The following is a 22,222-nucleotide window of genomic DNA, read 5'->3' as shown; positions in this document are numbered from 1 at the left end:
GCGTCTAATGAATCGTTAAAATCCACATGGATTCCTATATTAAACTGGAGAACAAAGAAAGCCCCTTCTGCCTTCTGTGAGGCAGAAGTTCTGCCTCTGAGCCAATGAGTTTGCATCCTTGTTTATTTCCAAACAGCTCCATTAGTTATATCCCTGCATTAGAGAATAGGTAAAGGGACCCCTGACCATTAGGTCCAGTCGTGGCCGACTCTGGGGTTGCGGCGCTCATCTCGCTTTACTGGCCAAGGAAGCCGGCGTACAGCTTCCGGGTCATGTGGCCAGCAGGACTAAGCCGCTTCTGGCGAACCAGAGCAGCGCACGGAAACGCCGTTTACCTTCCCACCGGAGTGGTATCTATTTATCTACTTGCACTTTGACGTGCTTTCGAACTGCTAGGTTGGCAGGAGCAGGGACTGAGCAACAGGAGCTCACCCCGTCGTGGTGGGGATTCAAACCGCCGACCTTCTGTTCGGCAAGTCCTAGGCTCAGTGGTTTAACCCACAGCGCCACATGCGCCCCTAATGCATTAGAGAATAACTTGCACCTAAATATTAGTCAGACAAAGGAGATGGTGTTGGACTTCTGGAGGAAGAGAGGGGAACCTGCCCCGTGGTATATTGGGGGGGGGGGGCTGTGTGGAGAGAGTGTCCTACACCTACCTCTCCCTCCCACAAGCCCCGGCACCTATATCCTATTTCGTCAAGCCCCAGCACCTATATCCTCCTTCCTCCCTCCCTTGAGCTCCAGCACCCATTTCCTCTTCCCTCCCTCATTCCTTTCAGCCCCGGCACCTACTTCTCCCTCCCTTGAGCCCCGGCACCTATTTCTTCCTCCCTCCCTCCCTTGAGCCCTGGCACCTATCTGATCCTCCTTCTATCGAGCCCCAGCACCTATTTCCTCTTTCCTCAAGCCCCAGTACCTATTTCTTCCTCCCTCCCTTGAGCGTCGGCACCTATTTCCTCTTTCCTCAAGCCCCGGCACCTATTTTCCCCTCCCTCCCTTGAGCCCCAGCACTTATTTCCTCTTCCCTCCTGCATTCCTTTCAGCTCCGGCACCTATCTGCTCCTCCCTCCCTTGAGCCCCAGCACCTATTTCTTCCTCCCTCCCTCTCTTGAGCCCCGGCACCTATCTGCTCCTCCTTCCCTCGAGCCCCAGCACCTCTTTCCTCCTTCCTCAAGCCCCGGCACCTATTTCTTCCTCCCTCTCTCCCTTCAGCCCCGGCACCTATCTGCTCCTCCTTCCCTTGCGCCCCGGCACCTCTTCCCTCCTCCCCCCCCTCCTCCTCTCTCCCAGGCTGCTCCGCTGCTCGCCCGGCGCGCCCCCGACGCTTCTCCTCCTCCTTCTCCTCCTGCGCGCGCTCCGGGCTCCCTCGGCTGCCTTCCTCCTCCTCCTGGTCCTCTTCTTCTTCTTCTTCCTCGGGCCTCTCCATCTTCTCCTCCATCGCAGGCGCGCAGGATGGCCGAAGGCGCAGCGCTGCTCCTTTTCCTGCTGCTGCCGCGGGCCGGGCTGGCGGCCCTCGGCGCCGGCGCTTCTTCTTCTCCTTCTTCATCATCATCATCATCCCCTTCTTCCTCTCCTCCGCCGCCTCCTTCGTCTTCTCCTCCGCCGGGAGACGGCGACCCTTTCTCGGCTCAGCTGGGCGATATCTCCGCTTGCCAAGCGCGCTGCGCGCCCAGCCTCCGTCTCCAGACGCCCGGCGCCAAGGTAACCCACCCAGGGGCGCGCGGCGCAGGCTCCTACTCCGAGTAGACCCCTTGCCCCCAAAGGGAGAGAGAGAGGAAAAACCCAGGTCCAAGCTCGCCCCGTGGTTCCAATGGGTCCACTCGGAGTCGGGGATGGCGTTGCAGCCAAGCCATCCAGAGAAATGGCACCCCAGGACGCACACGCCTCAAACGCGCAAGATCCGTGCACGGCTAAAAGCGAATATTATTATTTAAAAGCAGCAAAAAGACCTGCTCCTTCAGCACCCGAGATGTGCGCGCGATTAAAAGCGACTCTGTTTAAAAGCAGGCGTAGATTTTTGCTCCTTTGAGCACCCGAAATTCGTGCGCCATTAAAAGCCATCGCATTGAAAAGCAGGGGTAGATTTGCTCCTTGAATCGACCCCAAGATTCGTGCTCAGTTAAAAGCGATTATCGTATTTAAAAGCATGAATAAATTTGGTCTTTTAGCGTCTAGGGTTTCTGCTCTTTCCAAGGTGGCCTTTTCCGCCAGGGTCTTGTTTTCGGTTCAAACGCACCCAGAAATTTCCGAGGAGAATCAAAAATAACGCAGATAAATAGCCTTTGATGTCTGTCTCTGCCTGCGCCCCCCCCCCGCTCCTCGTGGCCCCCTAAACTGGGAAGAATACCAGCATCCATCTTTTCCAGGATGGAAGGAAAGAGAGACGGAAAAGATTTAAGGGAAGAAAAAAAAATGGAGGGGGAATAATTTTTAAATAAAAACGAAACATGCCATTTTAAAATTATCCGTTTTGATTTGGGGGGGGGCATATCTGGTGTATTGCTTTATTTAGGTGCGAGGTGCTTTAATTTAATTTAATTTATTTTTTCCTGCATGTGGGATCTGCTTTCTGCGGGTACCAATCCATCACTGCCTCCTCCCGTTCGTCCGTTAAAAACGTTCGGATAAAGACGCTGCCTGATTTTTCGTTTTGTTTGTCTATAGCTCCCCCCCCCCCCAAGCTAAAATCCTCCCATATCTCTTTCGCAGACAGGCAACCTATACTTGTTTCCAATTTCCTGGGGCTTTCGGCCTCCACCTTTGGGAGCCCAAATACTCAGAGTAGACCCACTGGAACAAAAGGAGACGACTTGTGTGCCGTTCTGTTAATGGGTCCACGCTGCGTAGGATTTAGCTGCAGACAACCTAAACTGTGCAAGGGATTTCATCTCCCAAAACATCTTTTGTTCTTCTGCATTCAATTTTTATTTGGGGGGGGGGACGTGTTTGCAACATACACAATTAATTTTGTGCGGTGCTGCGAAAGGAGTATGGGATGCATTGAGAGAAGGGGATGCGATTAAAATAAGCAGGCCGAGTTTGCAAGCTATGCAATGTTTATTCTTTAAGGCATTTCAATCCTTAAATTCTTTGAGACATTTAAGATTTCTTGGCCCATTTAAATGCGGCCTCTGGTTTGGAGGGTGTGTGTGTGTGTGTGTGTGTGTGTGTGTGTGTGTGTGTGTCCCCGTTTTCCTCCGGCGCTTGCTGGCAATTTCCTGGTAGATTGCTCCTGGCCATGGAGGTTCTCTGCAGCCGCCCCTCTCTCTCCTTGGTGCTGATCCGGAGCCAACTGAGGGGCGTGAATTGTGTTGCAGAATCGAGTCAAAGAGGCTGCTCTCATGTCCTTCCTGTCAGTCAAATGTTCCTGGGACAATCGCAAAGGTGATGCAGTGAAGACTGTTTTTAACCCTCCCGCTGATCCCACAGGAAGGCAACTAAAAATAATAATATTTTTTTCCTCTCCGTCGGATTAATTTAAAAAACGTCCTCTTTAGGCTTGCTCTTATTTCATTTTCTGTTTTCAAACTGAATTTTCTATTCATTAAAGAAGACTTATCCCGTTCCCCTGCCAACCTGCTGTCGAAAAGCATCTATTTATCTGATTCGCAAGATCTTTGCACCGCTGAATTGTAAAAAGGAAAGCAAATGGGAAAAACCTTAGGGCAGTTTGCAAAAAAACCCCCCAAAACCTCGAAGTTAGTGCAGAAATGGACAATGCGCTTAGGTTAACAAGGAGGGTAGATTTGGGTTGAACGTTAGGTGAGAGCAATTTGACAAGCGATACATTAACCAGGAGTATTTGTATCTCCGGGTTGCCTGCGTTAAGCGATGTGCATGGATATTTTATACAGTATATATATATATATATATATATATATATACTTGTGTTATTTATATGCAAGCATTTGCAAAACACTCACTCAGAAAGCTCTCTGGAAGCAGTGTGTTGCAATGTCAAAATAATTTGTTGTTGTTGTTTAGTCGTTTAGTCGTGTCCGCCTCTTCGTGACCCCCTGGACCAGAGCACGCCAGGCCCTCCTGTCTTCCACTGCCTCCCGCAGTTTGGTCAAACTCATGCTGGCAGCTTTGAGAACACTGTCCCACCATCTCGTCCTCCGTCATCCCCTTCTCCTTGTGCCCTCCATCTTTCCCAACATCAGGGTCTTTTCCAGGGAGTCTTCTCTTCTCCTGAGGTGGCCAAAGTCTTGGAGCCTCAGCTTCAGGATCTGTCCTTCCAGTGAGCACTCAGGGCTGATTTCCTTCCGAATGGAGAGGTTTGATCTTCTTGCAGTCCATGGGACTCTCAAGAGTCTCCTCCAGCACCAGAATTCAAATGCATCAATTCTTCAGCGATCAGCCTTCTTTATGGTCCAGCTCTCACTTCCATACATCACTACTGGGAAAACCAGAGCTTTGACTATACAGACCTTTGTTGGCAAGGTCAAAATAATAGAGAAGGGCAATTACTTTGCTTGATCTGGACAGGTGTGGTTGCAGCCCAGAATAGCATTCACTTTTTTTGCTGCTGCATCACACTGTGGGCTCAGATTCAGCTTGTGGTCCACCAAGACCCCCAGATCCTGTTCACATGTACTGCTAGTAAGCCAGGTGCGTCCCCTCCCAATCCTATATTTGTGCACCTGGTTCTTCCTCCCTAATTGCAGAACCTTACATTTGTCCCAAAGAGCCTAGGACTTGCCGATCAGAAGGTCGGCGGTTCGAATCCCCGCAATGACGGGGTGAGCTCCCGTTGCTCAGTCCCTGCTCCTGCCAACCTAGCAGCTTGAAAGCACGTCAAAGTGCAAGTAGATAAATAGGTACTGCTCTGGCGGGAAGGTAAACGGCGTTTCCGTGTGCTGCTCTGGTTTGCCAGTAGCGGCTCAGTCCTGCTGGCCACATGACCCGGAAGCTGTACACCGGCTCCCTCGGCCAGTAAAGCGAGATGAGCGCCACAACCCCAGAGTCGGCCACGACTGGACCTAATAGTCAGGGGTCCCTATAACTTTACCTTAAATTTGTCCCTATTGAAATAAATTAAATAAATTGTCCACTTAGAGACTAGTTAGTTAGAGACTAACTAAGTTTGTTCTGGGTATATAAGCTTTTGTGTGCATGGACACTTCTTCAGATACCCCGAAACAGAAGTCACCAGACCCTTATATAGATATATAGATAGATAAAATGTAAAGAAATCTACAATAAAAAAGGAATATACAACGGGATAGACAAGAAGTCCAAAGTGTTGGTACATATATGATTTTGGAATAGTTTTTTGTCCTTGTTTCTTTTCTTTAGGTCTATAAACTTTGTATACATGCTGAAAATATAATAAGCCTTGTGATGTGATATGATAACGTTTGCCGATGTAACATAAGAACGTTAATAAATAAATAAAACTCTCATATAAAACTCGAGACGTGCTCAGGAGAAAACGAGCTTGCTCCCTCTTCTCTGTGATAGGCCTTCAGATATTTGAAGATGGCTCTCTTATCTACTCTTCTCCAGGCTAAACATACTGAGCTCCTTCAACTGTTCCTCATCAGGCTCGGTTTCCAGACCCTTTGACCATCTTGGTTGCCCAAAAAATATCCTTGTCGATACCCTTCTTAAATTGTGGTGCCCAGAACACGGGACTCCCAAGTTGGTTCTGACCCAGGAAGAACAGATTACCTGACCGGGACACTAGATTTTCTGCGGCATTTTCCAACTTTTAAACATGGGCTGAAAACTTTTCCGACCAGGCGATTAAGAACGGTTAATTGGTTCATCGCTGCCCATTTTTCAACGAATGGTTTTTATTGCCGTTAGCACCATACCTATATATGAGAGAGACAGGGGCCTTGCAAATATTTCCTTTGATAAATATTTTAAAAATATATCTCAGCCACCCACCCGTACAACACCTCTTGAAGGTAGGCACATATATTGTCAGGTTTCCCCCCGCATTCTAGGTTCGGTGTGTCGGGGGGCTGAACTAACATCTCCCTGCTCAAAAGTACCTTTTTCTGTTTTCCAGCCCTTCTGTCCACCTGCATAGCCCTAAACCTCTGGCCCCCGCCCTTTGGTCACACCTAGATGTGACCAAGAGACCGAACGTCCGGACTGGGTTTTTTATAGGGTGAAATCGACGGAAATGGGACAGGAAGGGAACTATGATTCTGTGACAGTGGCGGGACATTGTCGTTTAGTCGTGTCCGCCTCTTCATGACCCCCTGGACCAGAGCACACCAGGCCCTCCTGTCTTCCACTGCCTCCCGCAGTTTGGTCAAACTCATGCTGGTAGCTTCGAGAACACTGTCCCACCATCTCGTCCTCCATCGTCCCCTTCTCCTTGCGCCCTCCATCTTCCCCAACATCAGGGTCTTTTCCAGAGAGTCTTCTCTTCTCATGAGGTGGCCAAAGTCTTGGAGCCTCAGCTTCAGGATCTGTCCTTCCAGTGAGCACTCAGGGCTGATTTCCTTCCGAATGGAGAGGTTGGATCTTCTTGCAGCCCATGGGACTCTCAAGAGTCTCCTCCAGCACCAGAATTCAAAAGCATCCATTCTTCGGCGATCAGCCTTGTTGATGGTCCAGCTCACACTTCCATACATCACTACTGGGAAAACCATGGCTTTAACTATACGGAGCTTTGTTGGCAAGGTGATGTCTCTGCTTTTCAAGATGCTGTCATTGTGCGGGACATGCACAATGTTTTAATTTCTCTCTCCACTCTTCCCTCCCCCACAAAAATATTCTTTTCCAGGATGCAGTCCTCAACGCCTGCTACCGGGGCTGCCGGCTGTTTTCCATCTGTCATTTTGTGGACGCCACGGCCGACCTGAACGCAACGAGAGTCGAGTGTGAATCGGGTGAGCCCGCACCCCTCCTCCTTACAAACAACACCCCCCCCCCCGTCTCCAAACCTCGCTCGGTTACATTATCCAGAACTTCCTTTCCACTTAAACGACTGTCATCTCCCCACTGCCTATATTCTGCAACCGATTCCCACAGACAGCGCTGAGCGGAGGGGAAAGATAATGGAAAATTGCAGGTGGGGACAGGCACGAAACAAGGGGGGGGGACTCTCCCTTCGTAGGATGTGATTAACTCTGCAATAGACTCTGTCTTTTTGAAGGCAGGAAAGTCTTTCGGTCGGGAGGTAGCAAAACCAGAGCAGGGACTCGTTCAGGGAGTTGAGGTGTACCCTACTTTCGGAGGCAGGTAGTTCCGCTGGGAGATTCCCCCCCAAACTCACAGCCAAGTGCAGAGACGCGACAGTACTCCTCGCCCCATCGGAAAGAGCGCAGACTCACGCAGAGACGCGGCGGGTAACCTCTCTCCCCCCCCCCAATCTCTTCCTCCCCACCCTCCTTGACAATTTAGCCTGTATGGAAGCTTACGCTGGCGGCGATGAACTGTTCGGTTGTACGACGGGATGCAGGACTCAGCTGCCGGAGACAGACAGCAGGGGAGAGAAGGTAAACCAGTGTATAAGCTAAACAAGCTATAGGGATGCGGGTGGCGCTGTGGGTTAAACCACAGAGCCTAGGACTTGCCGATCAGAAGGTCGGCGGTTCGAATCCCCGCAATGACGGGGTGAGCTCCTGTTGCTCGGTCCCTGCTCCTGCCAACCTAGCAGTTCGAAAGCACGTCCAAGTGCAAGCAGATAAATAGGTACCACTCTGGCAGGAAGGTAAACGGCGTTTCGTGTGGCGGCAGTGGGAGGCCCCATTAGCTAAAGTTGTGCTTCAGGTTAAGAACAGTTTCAGGTTAAGAACGGACCTCCAGAACAAATTAAGTACTTAAGCACTGTACCACTTAACCACATTAAGTACCACTGGATATATGCGGGTGGTGCTGTGGGTTAAACCACAGAGCCTAGGACTTGCCGATCAGAAGGTTGGTGGTTCGAATCCCCGCGACAAAGTGAGATCCTGTTGCTCGGTCCCTGCTCCTGCCAACCTAGCAGTTCAAAAGCATGTCAAAGTACAAGTAGATAAATAGGTACCACTTGGACGGGAAGGTAAACGGCGTTTCCATGCGCTGCTGTGGTTCGCCAGAAGCGGCTTAGTCCTGCTGGCCACATGACCCAGAAGCTGTACGCCGGCTCCCTCGGCCAATTAAGCGAGATGAGCGCCGCAACCCCAGAGTCGGCCACTCCTCTGGGAGTACGCAAACAAGCCTAAAAGGGGTGCTGGAACCCCAAACCCCCCTCTCTCTCTGCGAAAACTCAGCATCCAGATTACTACTAAATTGGCCCCTGTGTGGGTTTGGCATCGAAATCTCAGCCTAGAGGGACAGCGTAGCTGCTTTTGCCAGTTTTGTGAGACTGACTGTCAGGGGGGAAATATATGTGTGTTGGGGAATTAGAGTGCCATTTAGTCTTAAAAAGAGCTTAGGAGGCTGGTCCCTCCAGACATTTATTCCAAAGCCAAGCTGTGGGCAGGGAACATCCTGTGCCCAAACAACTCATCCTGCCACCTGTCGCTGCAGGCAGAGTGTGTGTCAGCAAATGTGTGTCGGCGCAGGCTTTTGGATCGCAACGTGGGCTGCAGGCATTGCCTTTCTGAATCCTGACAAGACAGAAGGGCTGTTTCTGGGGGACAGGGGGTGGGCAGGTGTGGGGGACTCCCTGGTCCTGAATGGGGTAACTGTGCCCCTGAAGGACCAGGTGTGCAGCCTGGGGGTCATTCTGGACTCACAGCTGTCCATGGAGGCGCAGGTCAGTTCTGTGTCCAGGGCAGCTCCATCTGGGACACAGGATGAGACCCTTCCTGCCCGCAGACTGTCTTGCCAGAGTGGTGCATGCTCTGGTTATCTCCCGCTTGGACTACTGCCATGCGCTCTCCGTGGGGCTGCCTTTGAAGGTGACCCGAAAACTGCAACTAATCCAGAATGTGGCAGCCAGACTGGTGACTGGGAGCGGCCGCCGAGACCACATAACACCGGTCTTGAAAGACCTACATTGGCTCCCAGGACGTCTCCGAGCACAATTCAAAGTGTTGGTGCTGACCTTTCAAGCCCTGAACGGCCCAGTATCCCTGAAGGAGCGTCTCCACCCTCATCGTCCAGCCCGGACACTGGGGTCCATCTCCCAAGGGCCTTCTGGCAGTTCCCTCCCTGCGAGTTGTGAGGGTACAGGGAAGCAGGCAGAGGGCCTTCTCGGTGGTGGCGCCCGCCCTGTGGAACGCCCTCCCGTCAGATGTCAAGGAAATAAACAACTATCTGACTTTTAGAAGGCATCTGAAGGCAGCCCTGTTTAGGGAAGTTTTTAATGTTTGATGTTCTGTTGTGCTTTTAATATTCTGTTGGGAGCTGCCCAGAGTGGCTGGGGAAACCCAGCCAGATGGGCGGGGCATAAATAAATATTATTATTATCATTAACCTTGCAGATAGGTGAGGGGGTGGAGCGAAGGCCCACCCTATTAGGATCCTCTCACTTAGTTGCAGCTCTTGCAACCCGGCTGGTCTTTTCCGGGTGCCTATGACGAGTCTCGTCCGTATTCCTAAGGTCTTTGGGGCATTCGGCCGCGCTGAGGACACTGAACCGCTTGGCCTGATCCAGCCTCCGGACCCTTCCAATGGTCTTAATGCCTCTAAGTGAATGAATGAATCCATCCATCTTATTTGCCCATATACAGTGGTAAAAGGTAAAGGTAAAGGGACCCCTGACCATTAGGTCCAGTGGTGGCCGACTCTGGGGTTGCGGCGCTCATCTCACTTTACTGGCCGAGGGAGCCGGCGTACAGCTTCCGGGTCATGTGGCCAGCAGGACTAAGCCACCTCTGGCGAACCAGAGCAGCGCACGGAAACACCGTTTACCTTCCCGCCAGAGTGGTACCGATTTATCTACTTGCACTTTGACGTGCTTTCGAACTGCTAGGTTGGCAGGAGTGGGGACTGAGCAACAGGATCTCACTTCGCCGCGGGGATTTGAACTGCCGACCTTCTGATCGGCAAGTCCTAGGCTCTGTGGTTTAACCCACAGCACCACCCGCATATATACAGTGGTACCTCGGGTTAAGTACTTAATTCGTTCCGGAGGTCCGTTCTTAACCTGAAACTGTTCTTTACCTGAAGCACCACTTTAGCTAATGGGGCCTCCCACTGCCGCCACACGATTTCTGTTCTCATCCTGAAGCAAAGTTCTTAACCTGAAGCACTATTTCTGGGTTAGCGGAGTCTGTAACCTGAAGCGTTTGTAAGAAACCAACCTTTCAGGGTTTGGGGAGTTTTCAGATTGGCTCACACCTATCTTCACACAGGTCCTGGACCCGAAGCCTGCCTCGTTCTCCGTCTTCGACCTCGTCTCCAGCTTCTGCAACGATATCGTCAGCTCAGCGCAGAGTTTCATTTCCTCCACGTGGACCTTTTACCTTCAGGCTGACGATGGGAAAGTCGTCGTTTTCCAGGTGGGTGCAGTTGGCAGGGTTGGGTGGCAAAACCAGGGAGCGGTGAGTGGGGGGAAACTCGAACGAAGCAAAGTGATGTTGTTGTTGAGTCGTTTGGTCATGTCCGCCTCTTGGTGACCCCCTGGACCAGAGCACGCCAGGCACTTCTGTCTTCCACTGTCTCCCGCAGTTTGGTCAGACTCATGTTCGTAGCTTCGAGAACACTGTCCCACCATCTCGTCCTCTGTCATCCCCTTCTCCTTGTGCCCTCCATCTTTCCCAACATCAGGGTCTTTTCCAGGGAGTCTTCTCTTCTCATGAGGTGGCCAAAGTCTTGGAGTCTCAGCTTCAGGATCTGTCCTTCCCGTGAGCACTCAGGGCTGATTTCCTTCAGAATGGAGAGGTTTGATCTTCTTGCAGTCCATGGGACTCTCAAGAGTCTCCTCCAGCACCAGAATTCAAAAGCATCCATTCTTCGGCCATCAGCCAAAAATAATTTCTCCTGCGTGTTCCCCGTCTTAGGAGGCAAACCGCAATATACGGGAAACATGCTCTGCAGAAGCGTTCCCTGTGAATTTCGGAGGTTTCATACGTAACCAGATTCCTGCATTGCAAGGGGTAGGACTAGATGCCTCTAGGGGCCCCGGCCGATTCTGCCATTCTAAAGACTCTCCTTCTTTTTGTCCTCAGTCTCAGCCAGAGATCGAGTATCCAGTTCCAGAGGTCCAGGCGCCCAAATCGGAGGTTGTGGAAAAGGCTTGGGCGCCATCAACCTCCAACACTTTGAAGCCCCACACAGGTAAAACAGAGTATTGGTTTTGCTAGTATTATTATTATTAATTGCCTCTCCTGGTCTGCCACGCAGAGGACCTTAAGGTCCATGGATAATCATAGTTTAGAGGTTCCGGGCCCTAAGGAAGTCAGACTATCTTCCACCAGGGCCTTCTCAGTGATGGCTCCGACCTGGTGGAATGCTCTGTGCCATGAAACCAGGACCCTGCAGGATTTAACCTCCTTCCGCAAGGCCTGTAAGACAGAGCTATTCCGCCTGGCTTTCAATTTGAACTTAGCCTGATCTTTTATTCCCCTTCCTTCCTTCCCTCCCTCTCCCCTTTTTATGAAGATTCCCCGCTCTGGGATCCCACAGCTAATTCTCCCCTGGCCTCCTCGCTGGCCCAAATTGGACTAATTTAGCCAGCTAGCCCTGGTGATCATCTAATGTCTATTGGATAGATTTCCCTCCCTGAAATGATTTTTGAATTCTGAATTTATTGTTATTCACGTTTTCTATTGTATTTCATGCTGTTTTTTGTTGCATTAATTCAGTGTTTTTAATTTGTTGTTAGCCGCCCTGAGCCCGGTTTTTTGAACCGGAAAGGGCGGGTTATTAAATTTATTTTTTTGTTATTATTTAATCACCTGCCCTTCAAGCCAAGGTCCCAGGACAGGCTGCAAGCCTTAAAAGGCTAGACGGGAAGCAGTTTTAAACAACAATCGCAGAAATATGGCATGTGCGGAAAAGACACATCTCATGTGTCGGAAGGTCAAAGCGGTGCATCTTCTGTGTTCGCGGAAATATGTGCTCGCCGCACCTCTGTGCGGAGGGGTCTCCGCAGTTTAGGGATCGCAGTGATTTATCGCATGGCGATTTCCCCCAGCTGGAGCCTTCGGATGACGGCCAGCCTGCTTGGAAATTTTTTTTTAACATTCTTGCAAAACCCAGGACGCCGCGGGAATTTGGGGACGCCGCAAAACCGCTCCTGGGTTTGTTGCAAACTTTCCCTCTCCCGGCTGGTGCCGGCGGTTTGCATTATTTCCTCGGCCTTCCATTTATGAGTCTCCTTTTCTGCCCCGTATTTCCCTCCCCGTATTTCACCCCTTCAGGCCTTCGGGAGAAACCCCCCGTGGAGGAGCCGAAAGCCAGAGCGAAATCGTCGCCCCCGGCAGAAACCCAGGCGCCCCCAGAACACGACTTCCTGGGCTGCATGTCCAAGTAAAGAAGGGGGGGGGGAGGCGATATTTGGGGTAGAGGGAGAGGAATGGGGGGTGGGATTGAGGATAAATATGCAGACAGGCCCCAGAGGATAGGAGGCATCTTTTTTTAAAAAAAGGACACCAATATCCGCTTTATTTTCGTATTTGATTTTTTGTTTGAAAAGACAAGTTCTTAGTCCTCATGGAGGCAAGGTGAGGGTCAAAGTCTGTGGCTGGTGCCTGAGGGTCTGCAAAGCGGCTGGGTGAAAAGGAGGTGTGTGCGGGGAGAAACCTTCCCATTTTTGCCCCCCACACCTTATCACCACCAGCAAACAACATAAATAAACCACAGACACTAACTAATGACATTACACGTACTTTAACTCCCAACTCAACTCATTGTGCTTTTTGCACCCTATTATCCTATACGCACATTATTATTATTATTATTATTATTATTATTATTATTATTATTATTATTATTTCCTGCTACTCGTCAAAAGAAAATTTCATTTTTATAATTTCCTTACACTTCCAGATTCAATCTAAATCTGCCAGGAGCACGGCCGCAGTACTTTTTAATATATTCTTTGAATATTATCCTATCTTTATTAACTTCCCGGTTTGATTTTCCTCTCATTCTCCCAGTCCTTTTTGTAAGTTCTTAAATATTCGCTTGCCAATCATTTTGTTGGGTGGGAATTCTATCGTCTTCCCAATTTCCAGCTATTAAAATCCTAGCCGCTGTTTTGTGCACATGAAAAAGGTTCTTTTCCCGTATTTCATTGGAAATTGTACTGTAAGCAAACCTTTGAGGGGCGGGGCCAGAGGCGAGGAGGCGGGGCCAGCTGGGAAAGTGGGTGGGGTGCAGATGGCGGAGGTGCGGAGCTCCACAGAAGGGATGCTCACCTGGCCAGACTCACCTGTTCCCCTCTTCCATGTTGTTGACGGTCCTTTCCCCCCACCCTTTCCCCACCCACCCACCCGCCGCCGGGCCCCCCTCCCTGTTTCCCTCTCCCCCCACCAGCCAGTTCGAAACGTCCTCCCCCTCCATGGCCGGCCATAATCTCGTCGTCTCTCTCTGGCGGGGGGCCTCTGGGTGTTACAGACGTTCGGGGCTGCCGCGATGGATCCTGGCCGCTTGCCTCTTCTTGTCCATCATGGTGATGTTGTGGCTCAGTTGCGCGAGTTTGGTGACCGCTCCCGATCAGCACGTCAAGACGCAGGTATGGCTTGGGGGCCAAAGGGGGAGATGGGCAGTGAGCCTTTTTTTCTATCTGCAATATTCTCTATCTATCTATCATCTATCTATCTATCTATCTATCTATCAATCTATCTATCTATCTATCTATCTATCAATCTATCATCTATCTATCTATCATCTATCTATCTATCTATCTATCTATCTATCATCTATCTATCTATCGATCATCTATCTATCATCTATCCATCTATCTATCTATTTTTCATCTATCTATCTATCTATCTATCTATCTATCTATCTATCTATCTATCATCTATCAATCATCTATCTATCTATCTATCTATCTATCTATCTATCTATCATCTATCTATATCTATCATCTATCTATCTATCTATCTATATCTATCTATCTATCATCTATCTATCTATCTATCTATCTATCTATCTATCTATCTATCTATCTATCTATCATCTATCAATCATCTATCTATCTATCTATCTATCTATCTATCTATCTATCTATCTATCTATCATCTATCTATATCTATCATCTATCTATCTATCTATCTATATCTATCTATCTATCATCTATCTATCTATCTATCTATCTATCTATCTATCTATCTATCATCATCTATATCTATCTATCTATCTATCTATCTATCTATCATCTATCTATCTATCTATCTATCTATCTATCTATCTATCTATCTATCTATCTATCATCTATCTATCTATCTATATCTATCTATCTATCTATCTATCTATCTATCTATCTATCTATCTATCTATTTTTCATCTATCTATCTATCTATCATCTATCTATCATCTATCTATCATCTATCTATCTATCTATCTATCTATCTATCTATCTATCTATCATCTATCTATATCTATCATCTATCTATCATCTATCTATCATCTATCTATCATCTATCTATCTATCTATCATCTATCTATATCTATCTATCTACTGTATTTTTTGCTCTATAAGACTCACTTTTCCCCCTCCTAAAAAGTAGGGGGAAATGTGTGTGCGTCTTATGGAGCGAATGCAGGCTGCGCAGCTATCCCAGAAGCCAGAACAGCAAGAGGGATTGCTGCTTTCACTGCGCAGCGATCCCTCTTGCTGTTCTGGCTTCTGAGATTCAGAATATTTTTTTTTCTTGTTTTCCTCCTCCAAAAACTAGGTGCGTCTTGTGGTCTGGTGCGTCTTATAGAGCGAAAAATACGGTGTATATACAGAGGTACCTTGGTTCTCAAGCAATCCGTTCCGGAAGTCCGTTCCAAAACGAAAGCGTTCCAAAACCAAGGTGCGCTTTCCCATAGAAAGTCATGCAAAACGGATTGATCCGTTCTAGACTTTTAGGACGTGGGTGGCGCTGCGGTCTGAACCACAGAGCCTAGGACTTGCCAATCAGAAGGTCGGCGGTTCGAATCCCTGTGACAGGGTGAGCTCCTGTTGCTCGGTCCCTGCTCCTGCCCACCTAGCAGTTCGAAAGCACGTCAAAGTGCAAGTAGATAAATAGATACCGCTCCAGCAGGAAGGTAAACGGCATTTCTGTGCGCTGCTCTGGTTCGCCAGAAGCAGCTTAGTCCTGCTGGCCACATGACCCGGAAGCTGTACTCTGGCTCCCTCGGCCAGTAAAGCGAGATGAGCCCCGCAACCCCAGAGTCGGCCATGACTGGACCTAATGGTCAGGGGTACCTTTACCTTTACCTAGACTTTTAAAAACAACCCCCAAAATAGCAATTGGACATGAATTTTGGTATCTAACGAGACCATTGATCCATAAAAATGAAAGCAAAAAACAATGTACTGCAGTCTCACACTCCAATCATCAGTAGCTGAACTGGGTTCCACGCAATCACAAGAACAAAACAAAAAGAGCCACAAAAAACATAAACACAAAATAAATAGCAGAAACAGACAGACCTCAGCGTAACACTCAAATCGGAAGTTTAACACACAAAACGGAGCATGTTCGGCTTCCGAAAAAGGTTCGCAAACCGGAACACTTCCTTCCGGGTTTGCAGTGTTTGGGTTCCAAGTTGTTTGAGTACCGAGGCGTTTGAGAACCAAGGTACTGCTGCAACAGTTCTTTTTCAACAACGGAGCGGTGTGTACATTTTATAAAATACGATAAATAAAATAAAATAATCCCGGTTAAGAACCGGCCTTCAAGGTGAAGTTGGTTTTGCTCCGAGTAGAACTCCCTGTGGCGCTAGCAAAATATTCTTTCTGAGGAAAATAAACGGGCAAATCTTCCCCTTCTTTCTCTCCCCTTTCCCCACAGCCCCTAAGTATCAACGGGGACAAAGAATATCTGGAAGACCTGGATAGCTCCCTTCCATATTCCCTCCGGCCCGTAATCGCTGTTGCCATCTGCCCGGCGGAGAACGAGGAAGCGGCGCTCCTGCCCGTCAAAGTGGATTTAGACAAGACCGCCCTCTAAGGACGCCCCCTGCCCCATATCCCACCTTGAACCCCTCCACCACACCCTCTCCTTGTACCCCCCTCCAACACCCCAGATTTCCTCCTGTTTTCCATCAAGCCTCTCGCCGCAACCCCACCCTTTCCAACATCACCTGCTGTCTCGCCCAGGTTTCTTGAACTCGGTACCTTAATGGCAGAGGCGAAGGCAGGACCCCCTATTTTTTAGCAGTGACGTCTTGCAGGTTGGGAAGGGACCGGTGGTCGTGGTTTTTGAAACCACGATTTGAAATCAACTCGCTGTTCTGTGGGCAAAGGCTGCAGAAGGGTAGGCAGGGTTCGGCCTGCTCCGGTCCCGGGTTCAAATCGACGTGTCTCTGAGTAGGGCTGGCATAGGGGCAGTGGCGTAGCGTGGGTTGTCAGCACCCGGGGCAAGGCAAGTAATTTGGCCCCCTAACCCGTGGATTTGCGCCCCCTAACCCTAACCCACGATGTTGCGCCCGGTGCGGCCGGCCCCCCCTGCACCCCCCACGCTACGCCACTGGGAACGATGCCGAACTCGACAGGCGATTCGGCTCAGTATTAAGGCAGCGTCCCTGCTCAAGTTCGGAAGAAGAAAGGACGAGAACTTTGCTTCGCTTCCGAGCTCGGCGACTCAAGAGTCTAGGAAGTCCCGAGTTCAGGTTCCGACAAGTCCTGGGTGCGAACATCCCCTTCATACCATTCGGAACCTGTGTCGTTTTTGGTGGTGCCCGTTTTTTGTTCCGTTTTGCACTGATGTCCGCCCCGGGGGAGGTTGGGGTCCCCATCTCTTACCCCCCTCCCGGCACGCAACTCGTGACCCCCTGGCACTTAAGGAGGGGGCCACACGCCAGCTTTGATCGCTTGTACATTTCGCCTAACACTCGTTTCTCCTGTACAGAGGTTTAACTTATTTCCCGTCTCTTTCTCCTGGCCTCATCAGGTGGCCCTTGCCGTCCGTAACTTCTGAAGCGATGAGACTCTTTTAAAAAACGCGTCCCCAAATATCAGGTGTGGAAGGCAGTTAGCCAGGGGGGCTGATATATAATTTTGGGTCGTTTTGCTATCCGTATCCATCCCAGCTTCCGCAACGGGTCACCCTGTGTGTAAAAAAAGCTGAGCCGCCATTTGTACAATCTTCTCAACTGAATAAAGCTGTTTTTCCCCCAATTCTCCCAGTCTCCTCTGCTCACTGCCGCCCATTTTTGGGGGCATCGAAAAATGGTGGATCTGAGCTAAGCCCCCGCACCTATCTATCGTAACCCTATATATCTCTTTAATAAACCTTTCCGTCTGTCCTGGAAGTGTTGCAAGAGGAATGGTTTGTTCTTAAGTTGCTGTTTTTCCTGTTTAATTATAACAAAAATCAGGTCAGGATCCAAGGCGCGGAAGAAGTTGGGATGCATAAAAATAAGGATAATAATTTTGTTATCTGTTACCCTGCCGAACTGGGTGGACTGCCCCAGATCCTTTTTAATCCGAAAGTGGAAGTGCAGTTTTTGTTTGTTAGAAACAACCCAGTAGCCCAAAGCTATGGGGTATTTTTGGGGAGACAGGATGGGGCAGGAGTACAGGGAACAACAGGATTTCGGTCTTTAGCTCCAATCACTCCTAGCTAGCACAACCGACGATGGAGGGCGGTACCCCAGAAATATCTGAATTTCTAAAGGTTCCCCCTCGTCTTCAGGGTAGGGCGCAGTCTTGCAAATACAAAGCTGCTGGCCCAAAGAAAATAACCTTGGTTGTCGAATTGCACAAATTCTACTGGACCGACGTACCCGTTTCAAACCTGCATATGCTTGCGTATGAATAAAGATGCTTTGGAAGAACGAAGCGGGCTCCCTGGTTTTTAAAAAGCTGACGGTCCGCGAGATTCGCCCCCAAACAAGCGCACAAATTCTGCTTGCCTGACAACCGATGGGGAAAACCGGAGCCCCCCCAAGCACAGGGTTGGGGGGAACATGGCTTCGTACGGTTTATAGCTGTCTCCCCGGCCACTTTGTGCGGGGGGAGAAAACCTTTGGTGGCAAGAAGTCGGCTTCTCTCGTGGCACGGCGAACGGAAAGGAAGTTTCTCACTTCGGTTGGAGAAAGCCGCTGTTTTCGTCTGCCACCCTGCTGCAAAATTCAGGCAGCAGCTGCCATTGGCCAGGGAGGCGTGGAGGAAAGGAGATCTTTTGGGACAGCTGTGTCCAGCTGAATCTCAGCAGGTCAGCCCAGGACAACGCTCCTTTTTTGCTCTCCGGGCCTGGAAAGAGAGAGATCAAAAGCTTTCTCTCTCTCTTGCCTGGAAAGAGAAGTTTTGCAGAAGAGCCGTGTAAAAAAAATGTGTCGGTGATTAGGAACGCGGCATTCTAGGATGGTGTTTTTTGGAAATGAGAGCAGGGCAGAAAACTTAAATGTTCTGCAGATCAAAATGTTGATCTTTCTTCCCATCCACCAAAACACCCTGGCGCCAAACAGCAAATACAGCACTCTCCCCATCAATCCATTCTACCCTAGCGACAAACATGTAACGTAGGATAGACTGGGAGAGAGATGCCCCCCCAGTCATCCAGCGAGCTTCAGAGCCGAGTGGGAGGATTTGAACCCGGGATGTCGCAACAGGAGCACCCCAGGGACTAAGATCTCAGAGACCCGGAGGCAGCCCCAGGTGATGGGGGAACCCTGGAGATGGAAGTTAATTGGGGGACCCTGGAGATGGAAGTTAATTGGGGGACCTGGAGATGGAAGTTAATTGGGGGACCAGGAGATGGAAGTTAATTGGGGGACCTGGAGATCGCTTTCAAGGTCAGCACCAATGCTTTGAATTGTGCTCAGAAACGTCCTGGGAGCCAATGTAGGTCTTTCAGGACCGGTGTTATGTGGTCCCGGCGGCCGCTCCCAGTCCCCAGTCTAGCTGCCGCATTCTGGATTTGTTTACCTTACAAATGGGTCCTTACAAATGGGTCCCTTTACCTTACCTTTACCTTTAAGATTTGGGAGATACCCCCAAAGGGGATCTAGGCCAACCCCTTTGCAAATTCAGGGGTTGTTTTGTTTGTTTGTTTGTTTAAATTCCTGTACAGGGCTGCCTTCAGATGTCTTCTAAAAGTCAGATAGTTGCTTATTTCCTTGACATCTGACGGGACAGCGTTCCACAGGGCGGGCGCCATCACCGAGAAGGCCCTCTGCCTGGTTCCCTGTAACCTCACTTCTCACAAGGAGGGAACCGCCATTAGGCCCTCGGCGCTGGACCTCAGTGTCCGGGCAGAATGATGGGGGTGGAGACGCTCCTTCAGGGATACTGGGCCATTTAGGGCTTGAAAGGTCAGCACCAACCCTTTGAATTGTGCTCTGAAACGTACTGGGAGCCAATGTAGGTCTTTCAGGACTGGTGTTATGTGGTCTCAGCGGCCGCTCCCAGTCCCCAGTCTGGCTGCCGCATTCTGGATTAGTTGTAGTTTCCAGGTCACCTTCAAAGGGAGCCCCACGTAGAGCGCATGGCAGTAGTCCAAGCGGGAGATAACCAGAGCATGCACCACTCTGGCGAGGCAGTCTGCAGGAAGCGTACGGCCATCTTCGTTGGCCACTGTGAAGATGAACCAGATGAGACACCTTGGGCCTGATCCTGATCCCTCCCTGAATTTCCCGTCCATTTAATCATCGCACAAAACACACAGAGGCACATCCTTCCCAGTAGGCAAACTTTTAATTCTGTTTTTATTTTTAAAGTCACCAAAAATTGCCGAACAAGATCATTCCGCAATGCGAAATAAAAAAATCAACGTTGACGGATAGAGAGTTGAGACCCCACTCTTGTTTACCCGCCCCCCTCCAAAAAAGGCATCAGTTAGTTCCCTTGTGTAAACATGGTGTTACAAACATATTTTCCTGCTTATTAAACAACAACAACAGAGTTATCCGTAGGTTATATTAAGACAACGACGGGACACTGTACACTCTGCGTGGAGATCCAGTTTTTGAGATTTAAGAAAAACAGATCGCACGTGGCTCCAAAGGTGGATCTGCAATGCTAGAAAAAAGCAAGGTTTTTTTCCCCGTTTTGGGGGAGAGACAGAGACCTTGAACGTGGGTGGCATGGCGTCGAAAAGACTACAATTCCCAGGTTTCCCTGGGGTCAAGAGAAAAGAGGGAAAAACAGGCCAGTTTTGTGAGTCTCCCTCCTAGTTTTCTAGGAAGTATTTGGCGAACGTTGGCTTGGTAATGTAAAAAACCACACACACAACCACAACACCCGCAGTGTGTGGAACGTGGACCCCCCAAAAATCCAAGTCTCTCCTTCCAAGGAGTTCGCTAGGTTTGTTTCGTATAAATGGGGGGAGACTTCTCCCCCAAAATGAAACAGGAGAGTCCAGAAACTTGGCTTTACAACCAAGCAGAATTCAAACCCGCCGCTCACAGCTCAGAGGTCGCTCAGCACCCCTATTTGCAAGCGCTCCCCCCTCCCTGAGAGATATGGGGGGGGGCGAAGGGGCCACGATCCAGGCACCTCGCTGCCAATTCAGAGGTGGGTGTGACCGCCCCGTCAATTCCGCAGGCGTCTTATAAACACCCGGACGCTCTTTTGACACCCCCCCAAACACCCCATAGGAGAAAGGGTTGCAGGAATTCAGGAGAAAGTGCCCTGGTACTGTTCCTGCCGGGGGGGCCGGCCTTTGGCAAATTTTTTTTTGGGGGGGTGGAGCTGCAAAATAATCGTAATAATTACAGGTGTTGATTTAAGGCCGCAGTTCTCATGTTGTCCAAAACATCTGGCCGGGGGTGCCTGCAGGTGACGTCTGAGGGCTTCTCCACCTGCAGGTCCCCAGATGCTGTTGGACTACAACTCCCATCGCCCCTGAGCTCTGGCCTTGCTAGCTAGGGGGTGATGGGAGTTGTAGTATAACAACATCTGGGGGTGTCGGGAAAGGCTGATTTGAGGAAACCGTGGCCGGGCTTGGAACGCGTGTTCTGGAGGAGCCAGGAAGCAGGCAGGTGAGGGGACGGACGACACACCTTAAGGGGTCTTTGGGGTCTGAATCTGGGGGGGCAGCTCCCCACATCCCCCAAAAGCATTTTGTAGTGTGCGAGAGGAATGGCTCTGTTTGCAAGATATGTAGGAACGCCTCTATTTAGGAGAGAGGCGATGTTGGGGGGGGGGAACGACTGCCGCCCTGGCCCCACGGTCAAAAATGGATCCCATTCTTATCTGGGGAGGGGGGCAGCCAGCTTCCTTGCCCACCATGCAAAACAGGCCGGGTTTACGGCTTCTTGACATGAGCGTTGCCGCCCCGTAAGGAGGTTTACGGACCCCCGCGATTTTCGGGTTGCCCGGTGCAAGATTCCCTCGCGAGAGAGGAGAGAAATTCAGAGTGTATTTGCAAGACGTTGGTCCTTTCGAGTAAGAAGGGGAGGAACGCCCCTCCTCAAGTGTAAACAAAATCACACACCCCGTAGCAAGGAAAATAAGAGCAAAAATCAAGTTACGACGGGGGGGGGGATTTTTTTTTTTTGCAATCCGGTAAGGCACATGTCGTTAAAAGACCGCTGACCCAAAGGCTAAAGTCTCCACTGGAACTTTAAGGCAGTTTTGAAATTCTCTAAATACTCCCCCCCCCCCCGAAACCAAGGCATCTTGGGAACTATAGTTCTCCTCAGGGTGTTGTCGTTAGGCGAGCCCTATTCCATTCGCAGAGCGGTTTAATTATCTTGCCTAGGGAATTTGCTGGGAACTGGAGGGAATCGGGCTCACCTAAGCACACTGGGCGCCCCTGGGAAAACTACGGTTCCCGGGGTTCTTTGGGAGAAGTCAGGGAAGCTTAAAGGGGGCGCGATACCGCTTTGAACGTTTAGGGGGCCTAAAAGACCACCCTGCTTTTTAGCCCTGCCTCAATTCCTGCTCCACCCTGTAAAAAAAGTTTTCACATTAGTAGTTTCCACCCAGCCGCTTCCCAATCGCTCTGGGTGTCTTGAGAAAGCCACGTACCCCCCAGGAAAGTTCCTGGTTAACGCATTCTAATTCCGCTCCTCAAAGGGGGGAGCTGAATAGCTAAGGCGAGACAAGGAAACGAACAGGCGCGTTTTGATTCCGGCAAGGCGTGGGGAGGCAAAAATAAGCCCCCCCCCAAAAAAAAACCACAAAATGTTTGCAAAAAATAAAAACAGCATGCCCGCACCACAAATTTAAAGCACGACGATGCCACTTCATAAACAGTTTGTGGCTTCCCCGAAA

General features: G+C 49.9%; 1 protein-coding gene across 2 annotated transcripts; it reads left to right on the top strand.

Moving 5' to 3' along the window:
* Positions 1-1,350: 1,350 nt before the first annotated feature.
* TMEM59L (transmembrane protein 59 like) lies at positions 1,351-16,362 on the top strand. 2 transcript variants are annotated; one of them, XM_081895754.1, is made up of 8 exons: positions 1,351-1,704; positions 6,749-6,854; positions 7,369-7,463; positions 10,251-10,397; positions 11,067-11,175; positions 12,261-12,369; positions 13,378-13,576; positions 15,852-16,362. In XM_081895754.1, exons 1-8 carry the CDS (start codon positions 1,456-1,458, stop codon positions 16,008-16,010), a joined length of 1,173 nt encoding a protein of 390 aa, XP_081751880.1. In that variant the 5' UTR covers positions 1,351-1,455; the 3' UTR covers positions 16,011-16,362. The 2 variants fall into 2 exon arrangements, with proteins under 2 accessions (XP_081751880.1, XP_081751881.1); XM_081895755.1 differs by having other exon boundaries at positions 13,459-13,576; positions 15,852-16,361.
* The last annotated feature ends 5,860 nt before the right edge of the window (positions 16,363-22,222 follow it).

This window comes from Podarcis melisellensis (assembly GCF_964234715.1).
Source record: "Podarcis melisellensis genome assembly, chromosome: 18".
NCBI classification, from domain to species: domain Eukaryota; kingdom Metazoa; phylum Chordata; class Lepidosauria; order Squamata; family Lacertidae; genus Podarcis; species Podarcis melisellensis.
The sequence above is the reverse complement of the archived record's forward strand: the minus strand, read 5'-3'. Positions and strand labels throughout refer to the sequence as shown.

Bases quoted from the DNA above. Each gene is read 5' to 3' on its own strand.
- TMEM59L (XM_081895754.1), top strand. From the start codon at position 1,456: ATGGCCGAAGGCGCAGCGCTGCTCCTTTTCCTGCTGCTGCCGCGGGCC. The intron at 6,855-7,368 runs GTGAGCCCGCAC...TTGACAATTTAG, and splicing joins GAGAGTCGAGTGTGAATCGG to CCTGTATGGAAGCTTACGCT. The intron at 12,370-13,377 runs GTAAAGAAGGGG...TCCCCCCACCAG, and splicing joins TTCCTGGGCTGCATGTCCAA to CCAGTTCGAAACGTCCTCCC.